General features: G+C 42.4%; 1 protein-coding gene across 2 annotated transcripts; it reads right to left on the bottom strand.

Moving 5' to 3' along the window:
- Positions 1 to 2,546: 2,546 nt before the first annotated feature.
- Positions 2,547 to 12,166, bottom strand: RBM43 (RNA binding motif protein 43). Of its 2 annotated transcripts, none has more exons than XM_080669093.1 (4): positions 12,052 to 12,166; positions 8,087 to 8,297; positions 6,083 to 6,171; positions 2,547 to 5,047 (listed from the first exon to the last, which is right to left on the bottom strand). In XM_080669093.1, the coding sequence occupies exons 1-4, from the start codon at positions 12,079 to 12,081 to the stop codon at positions 4,268 to 4,270; spliced, it is 1,110 nt and encodes a 369-aa protein (XP_080525219.1). In that variant the 5' UTR covers positions 12,082 to 12,166; the 3' UTR covers positions 2,547 to 4,267. The 2 variants fall into 2 exon arrangements, with proteins under 2 accessions (XP_080525219.1, XP_080525220.1); XM_080669094.1 differs by having other exon boundaries at positions 11,709 to 12,098.
- Between the last annotated feature and the right edge of the window lie 7,753 nt (positions 12,167 to 19,919).

The following is a 19,919-nucleotide window of genomic DNA, read 5'->3' as shown; positions in this document are numbered from 1 at the left end:
GTGACTTGGGTGAAGAATTCATGGGAGAAAAATCACTGACAGTTGCATTGCAAATGCACTGCGAGCAGGCTACCTTGACAAGAAGTACTCATTTAAAGACAGTGCTATTGCTAAACATGAGAGATTTGGTCCACTGATTCTGAAAGAAATGGAGTCACAAGAAATTCACCAGGAAATTCAGGAATTGGATTGTTATGATGATGTTCCAGAAGATGATGACATGATTGTCATTGAATAAATGAGTAAATTCTTGATACTGTAGGATTCACAGTTTGTCTGGTTTGTGCTGACAACTACCGTACTACTGTATCGTATACAGGTAATAAATTTACTTTATTTTCATTTAACAATAAATGTGTACTGTATTCTTCTTCATGGAAAAATAAGACATCCCCTGAAAATAAGACCTAGCGTGTCTTTGGGGGCAAAAATTAATATAAGCCACTGTCTTATTTTCGGGGAAACACGGTAGTATTATAGGACATTGATCAGTTCTGTTCCCAGGTTAGCAATCTTTACTAACATGCTTTTCTCCAGTGATCTTTTTAATTCCATTTCTTGTGTTCTTTTTGAACCAGTTTTGTCATTCTGCTAGTTTACTCCTCAATAATAAGGTAAAGAAAACTTGAACATACACTATCTTTTTGTATGAGAATTATGCCAATAAATTGGAAATGACTCGGTGAGAATTCACACACATACACACACCCGACACCAAGTACTTCTACAGCCAACACTGCTGTAATGGCTTGTTGGTCTGCCTTCTCTATTAGACTTCTAAGGAGTTTGTAAATATTTCTATCTTATGTTCTGCTGCTGTCTTCAAAACACAGCAAAATAGTGTCCCAGAGGATGAGATCAACAAAAATTTCTCAATGAGTTTCTTACCCAAATGCCTAAGCGCCCTTTCTCCCACTCTTCTCCTTTGTACATCATGATCTCAAACTCCTGCATCCTTTTAAACACTGATTATGGCTCTCTTCACTACCTGCAGCCTCTGAAAAGTATCAGCTTGTTATCTAATTAAATGGTAGGTTTTTCTCTCAATGGCAGACATACAACAGGATTTAGGCCTGATAACAAGATGGAATTCACATCATTTTCCTGGGCATCAGTGACATTCAAAAATAAATTTTAATAAAAATCAGTACTTGCACTTTGGGGGAAAAGAAGTTTTTTTAAGGATAGAAATTGGTTACACAGCTAGCATATTATAAGAAGAGTGCTGTTAAATAAACTCTGAAATGGACAGCCATATATAAAAACACCTGAGATATATCATCTTGTCAAGCAGAAGATGCTGTACCAGTTCCTTTAAATCCAATGAGTATTTAATTTATATCAGATCATGGAATGAGATTCACTGTTCTGATCCAGTTTTAAGACTTTTCTGTTGGTATTCAATATCTGGTAATAATGAAAGCCTTGTGGGTATCAAATATAACTGTCAGTTATTATTTTACTGAGTCAGCTTTAAATCCATCTTATGTGCATAGTCTGTAAAAATAGATCTGGTCCAGCCGTGGGCAAACTACGGCCCGTGGGCCGGATCCGGCCTGTTCGGCTGTTCTATCCGGCCCGCGGAGCCGAAAGAGCGTAGGGTTCTCTTGCTCTCCCCTCCGCTCCTTTACTTTGAATTTATATTAGTTCACACAAACACTCCATCCATGCTTTTGTTCCGGCCCTCCGGTCCAGTTTAAGAACCCATTGTGGCCCTCTAGTCAAAAAGTTTGCCCACCCCTGACTGGCCACTTTAAAGATTTTTTTTGTATCTGAAAGGATACTAAGCTTTGTCAGCAGAGGGCGCCAGAGAGACATTGCAAGGGAAAAGACTACTTCCTGTTTCGGTGTATTTCAATAGGCAGGCTACCCAGAATCCAGCTCTCCCAGCACCAGCTTCTGAAGCATGGGCGCTTCTCCACCATCAGGCTTATGCACCATGGGCAGCCTCTCCAGTGTTCAGCCCCTGGCACACAAGGCCTCCCCAGCAGCCCCTTTAGCCATTTTGTAATGGAATGCCCTGGGTGAGATACTCCCTAAAGGATGGATTTTCAGCAAGATCCCCTAGTTACTAGGGCCTAGTACAAGCCCTCCAGCAAGGACTGGCTCTCGGAGGGGGCTGAGTTCTTCCTTGGTTGCTCTATTTAAATTGCTCCTTATATCTTTTATTCCTATATTTTTTAGTTCTTTATTTCTTGCTAGTCAATCCCTCATTAGTTCAATGCCCTATTATAGTTACCAACTCTTTATACTTTCCCTATTCAAATTATTGTGTGCCTTCTCTCTCCTGAGTGGGACCAAACTGAGACAAACTTCTTTTTTCTTTTTAATATATTTTATTGATTTTTTTTACAGAGAGGAAGGGAGAGGGATAGAGTTAGAAACATTGATGAGAGAGAAACATCGATCAGCTGCCTCCTACACACCTCCTACTGGGGATATGCCCACAACCACGGTGCATGCTCTTGACCAGAATCGAACCTGGGACCCTTCAGTCCACAGGCCAACGCTCTATCCACTGAGCCAAACCGGCTAGGGCCGAGACAAACTTCTTGAAGATACTTTATTGGGCACTCAATATAAATAGCAAATTTCCCGTGATATATTTACTCATACAGAAATGAAATGTTGTGTTTAAAGAAATAGGAATTACTTACATATTTGGGATTTAGATAGCTGAGAAAAATGAAAGCATATGGAGGTTTTACTTAATCTTTTCTGATATAAACAATTCCAGTCATCATAAGCATGATTGTTTATTAGAGCTATGCAAGATGTATACACTTTATTATCCTAGGAGGGTCTCTGCAGTGGCCCAGCCACTTAAAACTGGCTTAACCCAAAGTTAAATTCAGGGTAGTCATACAACTCAATGACTTATGAGCCCTGGCTTCCCTTCTGCACTAAAGAATTTTCAAATCCTCTGTCATTTTTGAGGGAAGACTTCTCAATTCTTTAGTAAGGAGACTAGTTCTATAAAAGGGAGAAGCCCAGTACAGTAATTAAGAACACGGACAAGTTATATTACATCAGTACACTTCAGTTTCCTCATCTGTGAAAAGGACATAACACAGCACCTACGTCATAGGGTTGCTGTCAGAACCGAATGAAGATATGTAAAGCCCTTAAAATTATGCCTGGCAAGTAGTAGTTGTTATTCTTTGTGTATTGTTTCATTTGACTTACTTTCCTCTTAGTTCCATATATGAAAACTGATTTTATTGTTCAATTACAGTTTGCTTTTAATATTACTTTATATTGGTTTTAGGTGTACAACATAGTGGTTAGACAATCATATACTTTACAAAGTGTTCCCTCTGATAGTGCCAGTACCCATGTTATTATTTTTATCACCTATGATCTAACTCCTCAAATGTTGTTGCTTTAACAATTATAAAAGGGGGAATAAAGAAAAAAAGGTGCTACACTATCTATATAACAGAACCAACATTTTATATAAGCAGTTAGGCTAGATAAAAATGTCCATATGTCTAGTAGCCTTGTACCAATGGGATTTAGTCAAGTAATAATTTAACTTGCATCAGAAACACTTCCCAAATGACTTCTGCAAGCATTATTTTCTTAAATTTTTTATTTGATTGATTTTGAGAAAGTAGCTTCTCAAGTGACTTTTGCCAACATTCTTTTAATTTTTTTTTTATTGATTTTTAGAGAGAAAGGAGGAGAGAAACATCAATTTGTTGCTCTATCCATTCATCCATTCATTGGTTGATTCCGGTATGTGCCCTGACTGGGGATCAAACCTGAAATCTTAATATATCTGGATGATGCACTAACCAACTGAACTACCTGGCCAGGGCTTGCCAGCATCCTTATTCTATTTAGAATGCTGTAAATGCTAAGAAATTGCCAATATAATAATCATCATCATCTGAACTTCTTGAATATTAGAATTTAAGCTACTTTCTTTTCTAAGAATTTGGCGTTTCAGAGAAAGTGAGATTTCTTCAAAGCTTAATGAGATTTTTTTTCAAAGTTTTATACTTTAGATATTATCTTTGTAGTCACATAGACTAGGTTTAATCCCAGCCTCATTCCTTGCCAGCTAGATAACCTCAGACAAGTGTTTTAACCTCTCCAAATCTTAGTTCCTTCCCCTAAAACATGAGGATAGCAATGCCTCTAATGAAGGATGATAGCAAGGATTAAATGAGATAAAAAGGGTAAAGCTAGCATCATGCATGGCATCCTCACTGCTCAGTATGGAAAAGCAGCAGCCATTATCATCTCTATTGCCGAGATTCTATCACCTCACTGTTTGCCTTATGAATTTCATGACCTCTTTTTTAAATGAGTAAACGTCAGAAGAAGGTCCTATAATATCAATGTGTGTCTTGTAAAAATTAATCAGAAGTTTCTGATGGTACCTCGAACTTAGTTGTTCACATGCCAACTTAATATTTCCTCTCTTTCCCTTTTCCTTTCCTTCCAATTCAAACGTCTCTTTTCTAAGCTCAAAGTGAAGAGCGTGTGAATATCTCTCAATGTGTTCTTTTACAAGTTTTTCATTATTTGGCTGCAAACCATCTCGAGCATTTTTTATGCAAATTGTGGTGATTTCACCTTCCACTCTCTCCTGACATAGCACATGAAATTTTTTCAAAGTGCTTTCATAAAAGCTGCTCTTCTTTTTCAGGTACAGAAAAACATCTGTATCGAGAACAAGCGTCTCTCCACATCTGGCAGTCTCTCCATGTCTAGCAGTCTCGGGTACTGAGGACCTGGGTGATGGCAAAGAGTTATTACTTCTCCGTAGATTCCTTCTGGGGCTCTGTCTACTGCTCTTTTCCCCCTCACTAATATAACTCCTGTTTTTTTCTAAAAGAGAACTTGCTTTAAATAGCAAAGATTCTTTGAGTTTCTTGATAGCCAGAAACGATCCTTGAACGGAGATTATTCCATTCTGTTCCAAAGGACTGAAGCATAAACTTGGAATTTTCTTTTTCAGGTCCCTCACCAGACTTTCCAGAAGGAATTGACCTCGAAAAACAGAGAGATCAAGAACAGCATTTACAGAGATCAAGACCTAAAATTAAAAAGAGAGAAATTAAAACAGCACTGCCTAGCGGAGCAGACAGCATAAACACAATCTTTTTCTGCCACTGTCTCTGCAACAGTTACCCTAAACCAGTCCCCAATTCCCTAACACAGACTGGCTTCTTTCACCATAGCAGCCCATCAAAGGGATCCCACAACCCCATAGAGCCCACAATGTTCAATTTGGGATTCACAGTCCCTCGCTGCATTCCCCAAAACAGCGCTGGCTAAATATTTTTTAACATCAGAATGCGCTTTTGTGCCGAAACCGGTTTGGCTCAATGGATAGAGCGTCAGCCTGTGGACTAAAGGGTCCCAGGTTCGATTCCGGTCAAGGGCATGTACCTTGGTTGCGGGCACATCCCCAGTGGGAGGCGTGCAGGAGGCAGCTGATCGATGTTTCTCTCTCATCGATGTTTCTAACTCTCTATCCCTCTCCCTTCCTCTCTGTAAAAACTCAATAAAATATATTTAAAAAAAAAAAAAAAAAGAATGCGCTTTTGAAACAAAGTCTTAAGTAGAACCCATAGATATACACTGTTCTGGTTCTCCCCTGTGGATAAAGTGGTCCCCCTAGACAGCCCCCAAGTTTCAAGTTCATCAGATGACTGCACAGAAGCCTGGGTTTCTTACCAAATAAAGTTTAAACCAATGCTTTGAATTTTAGCTTTTCCTCTGATTTCTTCCTTTCCTGTATCTTCAAAGCTTCTTTTTAATGTTCATGGTTTTTTGTTTTTCCCCAAAATAAGTTTTTAGGTAGATACCTGACATCATCCATGAGAGCATAAAAGCTCACTATCACCTTAAAAGTATCTCATGGGACATATAGAAACATAAAAACAGACCAATTAGTAATCAAAAAATTTTAAGATACAGGGTTGGCCTTTAACACTGACTCAGGTTAGGAGTTTGCATTTTCTTTCCAAATCATGGGATAACAGTGCCTTGTGTCTCCTACGTAGGGAACACTTTGCAGAAAACCAGGATCCAAGACTACCAGCAGGCCTTCAGCGTCACACCTTACCTTTTCACTGAAATGAGAGACTGTGAGTTGAATGGGTCCAACCTTCTCTGCTAGATAGTGTTTCTTTTTTTTGATGATGTTCTCTGCAACTAAGTGGAAACAGTGCCATCAAAAGTGTTTGTGCCTTGATACACTAATAATTATTTTAATTAATAATAGTAGAGCCCTAGCTGATTTGGCTCAGTGGATAGAGCATCAGCCTGGGGACTGAAGGGTCCCAGGTTCAATTCTAGTCAAGGGCTTGATCCTCATTAGCGGGTGTGCAGGGGGCAGATGATCAATGACTCTCATCATTGATGTTTCTCTCTCTCTCTCCTTTCCTCTCTGAAATCAATAAAAATATCCTAATATATAAAAACCCTGGGTCATAATGTCCGGTAACGACCGAGGCTCGACCAACCGCAAGTCAATCCTGCAATCAGCACTGGGTTGCCGGGGCAACCCAGCACTAACTGCTTCCGCTGCAGGCGCAGTGCCCCAGCACTGACGGCTGAGGGGGCTGCAAATCAGGGCCAGAGAGAGGCCTGAAGAGAGAAGCAGGGACTGATCCATTGCCTCTGTGGCACCTTTTGATGAGCACTTGCCTCTCTCTTGCTCTCCCAGTCTGGCCAGCAGCCACATCTCCATTTCTCTCCAGGCCTCCACCAGGGCTACTGATCAGCCCCACCTTTCTGATCAGGCCCCGTTGATAGGCCCAGAGACGCTGACTGGCATAGAAACCGACCAATCAGAACCAAATTGGCCAGCAGAGGAGGGCCATTGGGGGTGAGATCAGGCCGGCAGGGGAGGGCAGTTAAGGGCAACCAGGCCAGCAGGGGAGGGCAGTTGGGGGCGAGATTAGGCCGGCAGGGGAGGGCAGTTGGGGGCAACCAGGCCAGCAGGGGAGGGCAGTTGGGGGTGAGATCAGGCTGGCAGGGGAGGAGAGTTAGGGGTGATCAAGCAGGCAGGCAGAGGCAGTTAGGGATGATCAGGCAGGCAGGCAGAGGCAGTTAGGGGCGATCAGGCAGGCAGGCAGGTGAGCAGTTAGGAGCCAGTGGTCCCAGATTGCAAGAGGGATGTCCGACTGCCAGTTTAGGCCCGATCCCTGTGGATCCCAGATTGGAGAGGGTGCAGGCTGGGCTGAGAGAACCCCCCCTCCCTCTGTGCACGAATTTCGTGCACTGGGCCACTAGTTTTTAAATAATAATAATAGAGATGTTCAACTCTATTAGTTAGAATGCCTGAGATTTTTTTCTGTATTTTCCTCTAAATTCAACTTTTAATATTTTCCCTTCTACTTTTAATACATTAAAATTCATTTGTGTAAATATGATCCTAATCGGACTTTAAAAAACACACATAGTTATATATGACTAGAAAATAAATACCTAAAAGTTAATCTCCCACTCTGTTAATTATGGCCTACAGGAGACTTCACCTTCTCAAATCCAGGATACCACACTGTCTGCTTTTCCTCTTATTCACTGGCTGACCTGCTCAGTCTCCTCTGCTAATTCTCCTTTTCTTCCCATTTTCTAGATGTTGGCATGCTTATATCTCAGGCCTCAAATCTCTTTGCTAACCTACACCCAACTCCTGGGTGATTCATGGCTTTAGATACCATCACTACATGTATCTCTTTCTAATTTTTTCTCTGAGGACAGAGAGAGAGGAAGGGACAGGGAGGGGGGAGAAACATCAATGTGAAAGCAAAACATTCATCTGCTGTGTCCTGTATGCCTTTATGGGGGATCGAACCTGCAACCCAGGCATGTGCCCTGCGAACTGAATCAGAAATCTTTTGGTGCCAGAGACAACACCCAACCAACTGAGCCACACCAGCCACAGAAATTTCCACATATATTCTTGCTAGTGCAATATTGTGGCACTTTTATATTCAGAATAGAATATTTCTTTTAAAAGCCACTTTAAACTTTACCAATCCCATGATTCATTTTAATGAAATTCAATTTTTATTCATTACAGAAGCATTTCTAAGATTACAGAAATTTGATTTAGAAATACCTTTTTTTTCTTTGAATGTTACATAAGCAACTCCCCTGGTTCTTGTTGGATATATCACATTTTCAACAACCCCGCCTTCATTCTTGATATCTTGGAAGTGTCTCTTCACTAATGTGATCAGTGATTGATCATTAAAAAGGCCAACCGGCAGACCAGCAACTACAACCGTTCTTTCAGAAGCTTTGGATTCCTTGACATTCAAAACTGATGCCTGTAAGAGCAATAATAGGATGCTCTTTAAAATATGTAAGTTTCTACTTAATATAGGCAACATCACATACCAGTAGGAGAGGCTATTTTACTCAACAAATGTACCAGTGCAGGTGATTAGATACAATATAGATAGATGATAGATAGATGAAAGAAAGAAAGAAAGAAAGAAAGAAAGAAAGAAAGAAAGAAAGAAAGAAAGAAAGAAAGAAAGAATATAGGGTTCACATAAGAATTCGAGAGTTAAATGTAAAAAGTGAACCCTATTTTTATACATGGAAAACATTGGTTAATATTTGTCTGATTTTAGAAATGCCTAAAAATAATAGAAGTCACAAAGGAAAAGATCAAGAAAGACACATTTGAATTAAAATTTTAATTTTAAAAAAAGTCAAGCTAACCCTAGGTGGTGTGGCCCAGTGGTTGAGCTTTGACCTAGGAACCAGGAGGTTACCGTTTGATTCCTGGTCAGGGCACATGCCTGAGGTTTTTGCTCCATCCCCAGTGGGGGCAATGCAGCAGGCAGTCAATCAATGATTCTCTCTCATCATTGATATTTCTATTTCTCTCTCTCTCTCTCTGAAATCAAATTTTTTAAAAAAGCCATGCTAACCACAAAATACGTTCATTTGGAGATGGCTGTATGTTTTGATTGTAGAGTCCAAAATACATAAGTCAATAAGAAACATATCCCCTACTTTTTTGTCAGAATCAGGAAAAAGTCACCATAAAAAAATAAAACCCTGGCAATAATACTAGGGCTGCAGTGGAGTAAATCCTGCCTCCAAGCACATATGTGAGATGGAATTGAACCACTAAGCATATCTGCCATTGCAGACCCTGCCACCACACTGGGCACAGAGTACCAGCTACAAGTAGGTCCTTCTCTGGGCTCACTCGCTTTGAACTTGTTGTATTATCCAGTTAAGGGGCTTCTATTTAAATATCTTAATTTGTCCCCAGTCTATTTAAGGAAGTGGACCCATAAGCTTCCCTGCCCAGTGCGTATAGGTGGTCCACAGCTTGACTGTACCAGAGCTCAGACATAATCCCTCCTAACTTACCCCGAGGAAGGACAGCATGTCTCACCGGCCTGAGTAATGGCTAACAGATCACAGAGATGTTGTGGGCTCTCAGTTGAAAGAACTCTGTACTCAGAGTAGGACTTCACTGGGGATAGGCAAACTACTTCTGACCTCCCAGGTCAAGTTCATAGACTAAGTATACACACAGTGTCTTGTCCATCCCAAAGGCACTTTAAAAGGGGTATGGATGAAAATGGCTCATGTTGCCGAAACCGGTTTGGCTCAGTGGATAGAGCGTCGGCCTGCGGACTGAAGGGTCCCGGGTTCGATTCCGGTCAAGGGCACGTACATTGGTTGCGGGCACATCCTCAGCAGGAGGTGTGCAGGAGGCAGCTGATCGATGTTTCTCTCTCATCGATGTTTCTAGCTCTCTATCCCTCTCCCTTCCTCTCTGTAAAATATCAATAAAATATATTTTAAAAAAAAAGAAAAAAGAAAATGGCTCATGTTGAGACACATAAAACTGAGGGAGTATCTCCTGGAAAGGGAACCCATAATAATCTATTGACTGATTACTATGGAAAGTACTTTTATTTTATTTTTTAATCCTCATCCTAGAATATGTTTTTATTGATTTTTTTAGAGAGGGAGTGAGAAAGCAACAAAAACAAACAAACATTGATTGGTCCTTCTTGCCCAGAGCTGGGATGGGACCCGAAACCTAGGTATGTGTCTTGACCAGAATCGAACCTGCAACCTTTTGGTGCACAGAACAATGCTCCAACCAACCGAGCCATCCAGCCAGGGATGGGAGGTATTTAATGGTGAAAAAGCTTCTGAACAGTAAAAATATGTAAACGTGTTCCTCCATCCTAGCTGCAAGTGGTAAGATTTTAAGTATCCCAAAATAGGTCTTCCTAGCAGTGGACAAAATGACAAAAGAGACTTGTCAGATGTTCAGGGAATTTTACTTCACAGGAGACTTGTCTTCATTACCATACATCTGGCTCTAAGGGTCCACACCGACTTCAATGGGTAAATGACTAGTGAATTAACTTCCTTTCTGCTCTTCGCCAATGTCAACGAAAAACTTTCAATTTAAATTCAGAAAACCTCACCTCGCCTCTGCCCTTACCAACACTAATGCCACACAGTATTTCTTTATTCAAGTGTCTACATTTAACTTATCTTTGAAATCAAAGGAACTTCTCCCTGATAGCTATTAATCTCTTCCATCCCCATAAGGTAAAGAGGTATCTTTGAAGAGAGCCCTTTCAAGAGTTACCTCAGAGATACAGAATTTTGAAACAAGAGCAGCATCTTAGCCAGGACGTATTAAGGTGATGGCATTTTCCCTGTATCAGTGATATATTTTAAGAGATTTCTGACCATCGTGTCAGAAACTAAAAAGATATAAAGAAAAATTGAGTTTATTTTTATAAGTCATTGGGTGAAGGGTATTAGATCCGTTCACGGCATCTGTTTATTTTTATTTTCTTAAAACCAGTTGTTTATTGTCACTGCAGTAAACAAAACCTCACTTGCATCTCACACTGCTTGGGCATTTCCGGGACCCTGGCATTTGTAAGTGAGAATTCAGGGCCCTGCCATCGCTTTCAAACACTTGATGGAAGGCTAATTCTTGAGTTTGCTAACTGTTCTTGCTAGCTAGCACGGAGGGTGAAAACACAGAGCCCTTGTCTAGAGAAAGAACTAAGGCCACAAGAGAGAATTCTCACTAATGCAGACAAGATACCAATCTGGATGCCTTCCCAGCTTGCGTCCTTGGCTGGAACCCTTCTTACCGGCCCTTTTCAAAAGGAAACTGCGGCCTCCATTTCTGGGTAACTCCCTCCGCTCTTGTTCACCAAAGCGGGGGATGGTATGAGGAACAACAGTTAAGCCCTAACACAGCCTGCGAAGCGACTCCCCGACGGACCAGCTGTGTCCCTGGCGACGGGGCACTGGGAACTGGAGGTGGCCGCGCTCCGCCCTTTGGAGCGGAGCCTCTGGCACAGCCCGCTGGAGCGCAGTTTCCAAGCGGGCAGGTGCAGAAAGGCAGGGAGACGTTTGCTGGCGGGTGCCTCCAGGGCAGTCGGCTCTCCCCCACCCCGGACCCCTGTGCCCTCGCCCGCCCCCACCAGACCCCGCGTCCTTCTAGGGGACCCTCGCCCGCCCCCACCAGGCCCCGCGTCCTTCTAGGGGACCCTCGCCCGCCCCCACCAGGCCCCGCGTCCTTCTAGGGGACCCTCGCCCGCCCCCACCAGGCCCCGCGTCCTTCTAGGGGACCCTCGCCCGCCCCCACCAGGCCCCGCATCCTTCTAGGGGCCCTTAGCGACGGCACGGAGGCGACCCTGCCCTGCAAAATCGAAGCAAAAGCAACTTGCCATGGCGGAGCAGGGACGCGCACTCGGCGGTCGGCGGGACCGTAACCTAGCGGGGCGCGGGCGGCAGGGCGGGGCGGCAGGCAGCTTTCGGTTTTATTTTCCCCGCTCCCTTGGAGACCACGCGACACCAGGGCGGCCATGCGTTGGGAGCCATGGGTTGGGAGCTCGGACCCTGACGGGCTGCTTGCTGGCGCTGGCCGGAACCTTCGGGAGTTTCACAACTTTTGAAACCACGCGGGAGTGAAGCCAGGATCCCCCGCGGGAATTCGGGGATTCCCGGGGTCTGCCCGGGGCTCGATGGAAGCTGATCGTCCTTCCTACGCCTCCCCAACCCTCCTCTCACCAGGGCACCTCCGGGCCTCCTCTTCGTCATCTGTCCAGCCCCCGGCCAGCCGCGGGTCCCCGCCCGGCGTGCAGGGCGCAGGAGGAAAAGCGCATCCCTGCCAACAGCGAGCTCGGCATCTGGACCACGCCAAACACGGACCCGAGTCTGGCACCTGGGAGGACCCGGGGGACCCACATACACAGCTTCAGAGTCAAAGAGCATGAAGAAGAAAGGCAAATATGAAGAAGCTCAGTTTTACTCTTAAGAAAAGAAATACAAATTGAAATCATGAGATTCCTTTTTTCTACGATTAGATTGGCAAAAATTAAAGTGTGCTAATATCCAGTGTTGGCCAGTGTTGCAAGCCTAGATAGGTGCAAACATTTCTGAGAATTTTGGCTCCTTTCAAAATGTAAACTGCAAAAACTAAAAATGTAAAAATGTGCATAAACTTAGCAATTTCACTTTCAGAATTTTACTGAAGTTATAGTGCACAAGCAAAACTAAGATATTGTACAGACATTTTAGTTGTCTGTTTCTTGTAATACACATAATAGTTTTGGGTGGGGTTTTTTCCCACATATTTGTTTTAAAAGCAGAGCCACCCTAAGCTATGAAGATTGTAAAATAACATGAATTCTATATATAATTCCCCAATTTATATTTTATCTTCAGATACCTATACTAAATACCTATTCTAATAAGCATGTGAAATTTAACAAGGCCAAACAGAACTCTGCGTCCTCCCTTTCTTCAGGAAATAGTTACACTATTTACTATTCAGCAATACCTACTCAGAGCGCAAGCTCAGGCTCACAGGTGTTCCTCAATTTCTCTTTTCCTTGGCTCAGTTAGTATCCTATCTAATAAAAGAGTAATATGCAAATTGACCGTGCCTCCGCTACAAACCACAAGCCATGCCCACCAGCCAATCAGGAGCAAGTATGCAAATTAACCCAACCAAGATGGTTGCGGCCACAGAGAGAGCAGGAGGCTTGGGTTTCCCCAGCAATGGAGGAAGCCAAGTTTCCACAGCCCTGGCCTGCCTTGGCCTCCACTTAAGGCTACAAAGTTTCAATTATAGAAGATAAATAAATCCCAACAAAAATGACTGTGGCCACGGAGCAAGCAGGAGTCTTGGCTCCACTCAAGGCTACAAAGTTTCAATTATAGAAGATAAATAAATCCCAGATACCAGGGCCTCTGCTTCGGTCGCCGGGGGGCGTGGCCAGCCTGCAAACCACCACAGGCCCCTCGCCCAGGCTGCCCCACACCCCAAGGGAACCCCCACCCTGATCCGGGACACCCTTCAGGGCAAACCAGCTGGCCCCCATCCATACACCAGGCCTCTATCCTATCTAATCCTCCTATCTAATAAAAGAATAATATGCAAATTGACCGTCACTCCAACACACAAGATGGCTGCCCCCATGTGGTCAAAGATGACTGACTCCAGGTAGACACAAGATGGCCACCACAAGATGGCCAGCAGGGGAGGGCAGTTGGGAGGGACCAGGCCTGCAAGGGAGGGCAGTTGGGGGCGATCAAGCCTGCAGGGGAGGGCAGTTAGGGGTGACCAAGCCAGCAGAGGAGGGAAGTTGGGGGCAACCGGGCCTGCAGGGAGGGACAGTTGGGGGGGACCCAGGCCTGCAGGGGAGAGCAGTTGCGGGGGACCAGGCCTGTAGGGGAGGGCAGTTGGGGGTGACCAGGCCTGCAGGGGAGGGCAGTTGGGGGTGACCAGGCCTGCAGGGGAGGGCAGTTAGGGGCAAACAGGCTGGCAGGGGAGCAGTTAGGCATCAATCAAGCTGGCAGAGGAGTGGTTAGGGGGTGATCAGGCTGGCAGACAGAAGCCGTTAGGGGCAATCAGGAAGGCAGGCAAGCGAGCAGTTGGGAGCCAGCAGTCCTGGATTGTGAGAGGGATGTCCCAGATTGGAGAAGGTGCAGGCTGGGCTGAGGGACACACACCCCCGTGCAAGAATTTTGTGCACCGGGCCTCTAGTAGTCTATAAGCCACACAGCACCTCCAAGGCCACCTCTACCCCCCAGATCAAGTCCACATCCTGCCTTGTGCCCCTTCAATTCTTTCTGGATAACCACACCCAGGATAACATTTTAAAATGCAAATCAGCTTTAGTTTCTATTTAAACACCTAATTGTTTCCCCTTTGCACTTTAAATGAAATTTTACATTTCTCATCAGGAAAGCAAAATAACCTTGATCTGTTTTCTTTGGCCAGATCTCCTAGAACTGTCCTTACTGCCTCTGTTCCAACCACACAAGCACCTCACTGGGGCTCTTCCTGGCCTTGGTTCTATTTCCAGGCCTGGAAAGCTCCTGCCTGATCCTCATTCAACTGGCTGCTTCCTGTCATTGGAATCTTTAGAAACACTGTTTCTGATCACCTAGTCTAAACTTGTTCCCCCCAGCATTGCTGGTGTGGCTCAGTGGTTGAGCATGGACCTAGGAACCTGAAGATCACAGTTCGATTCCATGGCTGGGGTTTGGGGCTCAATCCCCAGTGAGGGGTTTACAAGAGGCCGCTGATCAAGAATTTCTATCATCATTGATGTTTCTTCTTCTCCCTTCCTCTCTGAAATCAATAAACATATTTTTTAAAATAAATAAATAAATCTGTTTCCCCCAGTTAATTGTCATTCCACCATCCTGTCATTTCATCATAATAGCACTCACCCCTTTCTAAAAGTATCTCTTTTTTTTTTTCTTGCTTGTCTCTCCCCAGGATAGATAGCCATTAGTACTATTCACCAATATTCTTTGCTCTTCTCCATTCAGGCACATTGGAGGAATAACCCTGACTCACTCAATGTTTGAGGTTACACATGTTCATATGATTCAGGCAGCCAACGAAATGTGAGAAGAATTGACATATCTCATATATTTGGGTGGAAGCATTTCACTGCATGTGCAAGAGTCTTCAAGGCTCTCTTTGCCTCGGAGCTCATGTATTGAAGAGAACATACATCACTGAGAACACATAGAACACAATTGCACGAGGGAGTTACCTGCACCCACCACAAAATGTACATGAATGAAAAATAAAACTTTGAAGTTTTAAGCCACTGAATTTTTTCAACAATACTATCTAGCATACCCTAATAAATCCCACTATAATGAAAGAGCACCATGAAAATATTTGCAAATCGGCCCTAGCTGGTTTGGCTTAGTGGATAGAGAGTCGGCCTGTGGACTGAAGGGTCCCGAGTTCGATTCCAGTCAAGGGCACATGCTCGAGTTGCAGGGTTGCAGGCTTGATCCCCCAATGGGGGGCATACAGGAGGCAGCCAATCAATAATTCTCTCTCATCATTGATGTTTCTATCTCTCTCTCCCTCTCCCTTCCTCTCTGAAATCAATAAAAACATATTAAAGAAAAATATATATTTGCAAATCAGATAAGGTATTTGTATCCAGAATATATAGCTAACCCTTACAATTCAAAAATACTAAGACAATTCAATTTAAAAATTGACAAAAAATTGAATGGGCATTTTAGCAAAGAAGATACATTAGTGGATAATATGCACATGACAATATGCTCAACATCATTAGTCATTAAAGAAATGTAAATTAAAACCACAATGAGATAACACTCCACACTAAAATGGCTGTAATCAAAAAGACAGATAACTAATGTCAAGAATATGGAGAAATGAGAACTCTCATACATGGTGGGAAAGTAAAATGCTACAGCCACCTTTTAAAACAGTTTAGCAGTTTCTTAAAATATGAAGGATGAATTTACCATATGACCAAGAAATTCACTCTTAGATAACAAATCAAGAGAAATGAAAACATGTCCAAACAAAGACTTACATGCAAATACTCATAACATAATACGTAATAGTCATAAAGTGGAAATAACCTAAATGATAATCAGTTGTTTAAAGGATAAACCAAATGTAGTATGTGTATATAGTATGTACAAGGTAATAGGAGCGAAATACTGATACATGCTACAAGAAAGATGAAGTTCAAAACATCATGCTATGTGAAAGAAACCAGATCCAAAGACCACATATTGTACAATTCCACTTAATCAGAAATGGTAAGTCTATGAAGAGAAAAAGTAGAAAAGTGGTGGTGTGGGCTGGAGATGGGAACAAAGATTAACTATAAATGGACATGAGCACCATAATCCAAGTGGGGATCCTTTCTAGGAATAATGAGAGATCTAGTATTAGCCGGGAATGCAGGTCTACCCTTCTGTGTCATTGAACCGGGTATAGAGCAACCCTTAACCTTGTATGTGGCAACTATTCCAACTTGTATGTGCTGACAGGGATGTGCTTCCCCGAAACATGATACCTCAGCATAGTGAATATTTAAAATTGAAGGAATATGAGAAATGGCATGTGCAAGAAGGACTTTCTGACCTTCCCCCAGAAACAAGTCATAAAACCCTCCTGTGAGAGGTGCTCTCCTTTACCCAGAAGGAAGGAGGACCCTTATCTCCAGATACTAAGGGACACAGAGAACAATCTGAATGAACAGGCCAACCTTCCCCTAGTTTAATACATTTTGATAGCCTAACCTATCATTTTTCACTTGCTATAACTTGACACTCTTCAGGTTTAACCATTTTGGTTTTTAGTTCCATAGAAGGCTCCTGTGTCACATAAAATTTATGTTAAGTAAATGTGTATGCTTTTCTCCTGTCTTTGTTAATCTGTCTTTGTCGGTTTAATTTCCAGATTCAGGGGCCCTAAAAGGGCTAAGGAAAACTTTTTCCTCCCCTATAGTGCCCAACTATCCTTGAGGGAGCAAGACTCCACATGTGGCCAAAATCATTCTAGCAGCTTACAATTGAATCTGCATCCAAAAAAACATTTTAATCTCTGATAGCCCCTGTTATAAGGCCTCCTATCTCACTGTACTTGTCTTTGTCTCACAGCTTAAGTAAAACCAAACTGGTTGACATTTTCTTGAATGTTTTAAATTTGTGACACTAAAAAACAAAACAAAACCTGTTACTTGTATCTTGATAATCATTTATTTTCATAAGATGTGGCATGCATTGTGAATATTCTTAAAAGTGGGACAAAAAGAAATTTATTTTAAAGGAGTAGCACTTGATGTTTGAAAGAGATTAATGACTTTTATTGGACTATTAACAAAATACAGACTGAAGCCTACCTTTCTAGAAAGCAATTGTAGCCACAGGTATTAAGATCCTTAAAAAATTTATATCCTTTAACCTATCAACCTAGCTGAAATAAGGTCAAAACTGCAGAAAAATATTTGTACACCAAGATAACACAGGGTTAGTGAATATCATAGCACTTATAAATGTGGAAAAAATTGAAAATAACTTTAATAGACAACAATAGGGAAATAATATTCACAAGATTAAATATGATATAGTTGGGGGAGGGAGAGATTAGAAGGGAGGACATAGAATGTTTACCATTATCTCTGAGGGGAGATTTTTTTTATGATCTTTTTTCTAAACCTCACCTAGGGATATGTTTTAATTGATTTTTAGAGAAAGAACAAGGGGGGGGGGGCAGAGAGAGAGAGAGAAAAACACATTGATGCTAGAGAGAAACACCTATCAGTTTCCTCCATACACACTCTGACCAGGGAATTGAACCTACAACCTAGGTATGTGCCCTGACCAGGAATAGAACCCTCAACCTTTTTGGTGTATGGCACATCACTCCAACCAACTAAGCTACCCAGCCAGGGCAGATTTTTAATGACTTTTATTATCTTCATTATACTTTGTGTTTTTTTCAAGAATGAGCATCTTTTCTTTTTGAATACCAACCAGATATTATGAATGTTATTCACTATACAGTTTTGGTTTTCTGTCTTCTAAGCACAATATAAGATTGAACACCCAAGCTCCTTTATGGTTGGGAAGAGCCATATACTCTGCTCTGGTTGAGTTGTGAATGGAAGGGACATTTCTGGACCAAGAATTTAATGGCCAGTTCAAAACCTTTCAAAGTTCTTTCCCTCCAGCACAGCATCCGCCAATAAAGATGGTGGCTGCTGTTAGCCTGGTTCTCCAAGTGTCTACCATGAGCATTCTTTTTATTGACCTATCATGAGCAAGGAATAAACTTTTGTTGTTTTAGATCTCTGAAATTTAGAGATAATTTATCACATAGTTTATCCCGATTGATATAGAAATTGGTATTCAGAATGGGAGTTATAGCCCAAGGAGGTGAGGCGGGTGGGGGGGGCGGGGGGAGACAACCCACAATACAATAGAAAATACTACATGGCCTGGCCGGTGTGGCTCAGTGGTTGAGCATAGGCCCATTAACCAAGAGGTCACAGTTCATTCTCTGTCAGGGCACATGCCAGGGTTTTGGGCTAGATCCCCAGTAAGGAGTGTACAGGAGGCAGTTGACTTATGTTCTCTCTCATCGATGTTTCTATCTCTCTATCCCTCTACCTTCCTCTCTCTAAAATCAATAAAATTATATATATATATATATATATATATATATATATATATATATATATACACACACACACACACACACACACACACACACACACACACACACACATATATACTACATTGCTTTGGCTTAAGAATTAAGTGGCAGGTTATTAAAAAATAATTACCAGAGGATACTGATCCATATTATGTAGTTGAAAAACTCACACATGATAAATTAGAAGGCAGTTAATATACCTAATTAGTTTGTAGTGTGTTTGTTTTTTAGAGAAGAGTGTGAACAACAAAATTAGTAGTGTTACTAAATTAAAGGGGTTTGTTTGCCTGCACACATCAAAGCCCTCGAAAATGCCAACAGGAGTTTGTAGCAAAGAAAGTACAGGTTTATTTAAGGAAATGGTGTTAAGCCCAGAGATACAGGTGAGCTTGTCTAAGACCTGGTTGACTCCTCGATGTCCTCTAGGGGATTGATTACAAAGGGGGGAAATCATTAGTCATAGCAACTAAGGGAGCTGGGGCCATGGGCTCTGCTAATTGGTTGGGGCCAGCAGAGTGAGTAGTTGATCATTAAATCAGGTCCAGATAGCAGCCTTGGCAGAGTTCTGGTTTGCTGAGGGTATGGTGGGTTGGGTCCTCCACTTTCATAGGCCAGGGGTTGAAACACAACTGAGGTCAAGATGTTATCTTTAATGTGACCGAAACTCTGTTCCCTTGATCAGCAGATCCAAGGCTTCATTCTTAAGACATGTGGTAAGATGATGCTGACCAGAGCCTGATGTCCTAAGGGCTTGATGATGAGTGGAGTGAGCATGCAGTGTGTGAAAGTGAAAGAATCTGGTTGAAAGAAGGCAAGGGAGTCAGTGCTGTTAGACTGGACAAAGCCAGCTTGAATTAAGGAAGAAGTTATATTAAAGAAATGAAGTTCCTGTAAAGGTTATAGTAGCATATGTCTGCTATATAGGAGCATTTGACAAAGTAATATAAGAAAGAAATGAGCTTATAAATTGGCCTTTTCCTTTTTTGTTGTTGTTTTTAATCCTCACTGGAAGATATTTTTTCCATTGTTTTTTCAGAGAGAGTGGAAGGGAGGGAACAGAGGGAGGAGGAGGGGAGAGAGGGGGGTAGAGTGAGAGAGAGAGAGAAAGAGAGGAGACACATTGAGTAGTTGCCTCCTGCATGTGCCCCGACCAGGCGGGAGAAGTGAACCCACAACCCAGGTACGTTCCATTGAGCAGGAATCAAACTGCGATCATGGTACTCGGCCCACGATCTAACCACTAAGCAACATAATTGGCATAATTAGCCATTTTGCAAGCAGGAATGAAAGGAAATCAAGTCCAGAAATATGGGAACTTTTAGTGTTGGAAGTAACAACACTTCTCATTCTCAAATGATAGAACTAAGAAGACCATTGAGTAACAAACTCTGCCTTCTGGCAAGTATCAAATCAAGGT

This window comes from Plecotus auritus (genome assembly GCF_963455305.1).
Source record: "Plecotus auritus genome assembly, chromosome: 5".
Taxonomy (NCBI): Eukaryota; Metazoa; Chordata; class Mammalia; order Chiroptera; family Vespertilionidae; genus Plecotus; species Plecotus auritus.
This window is presented reverse-complemented; position numbering and strand designations above follow the sequence as displayed.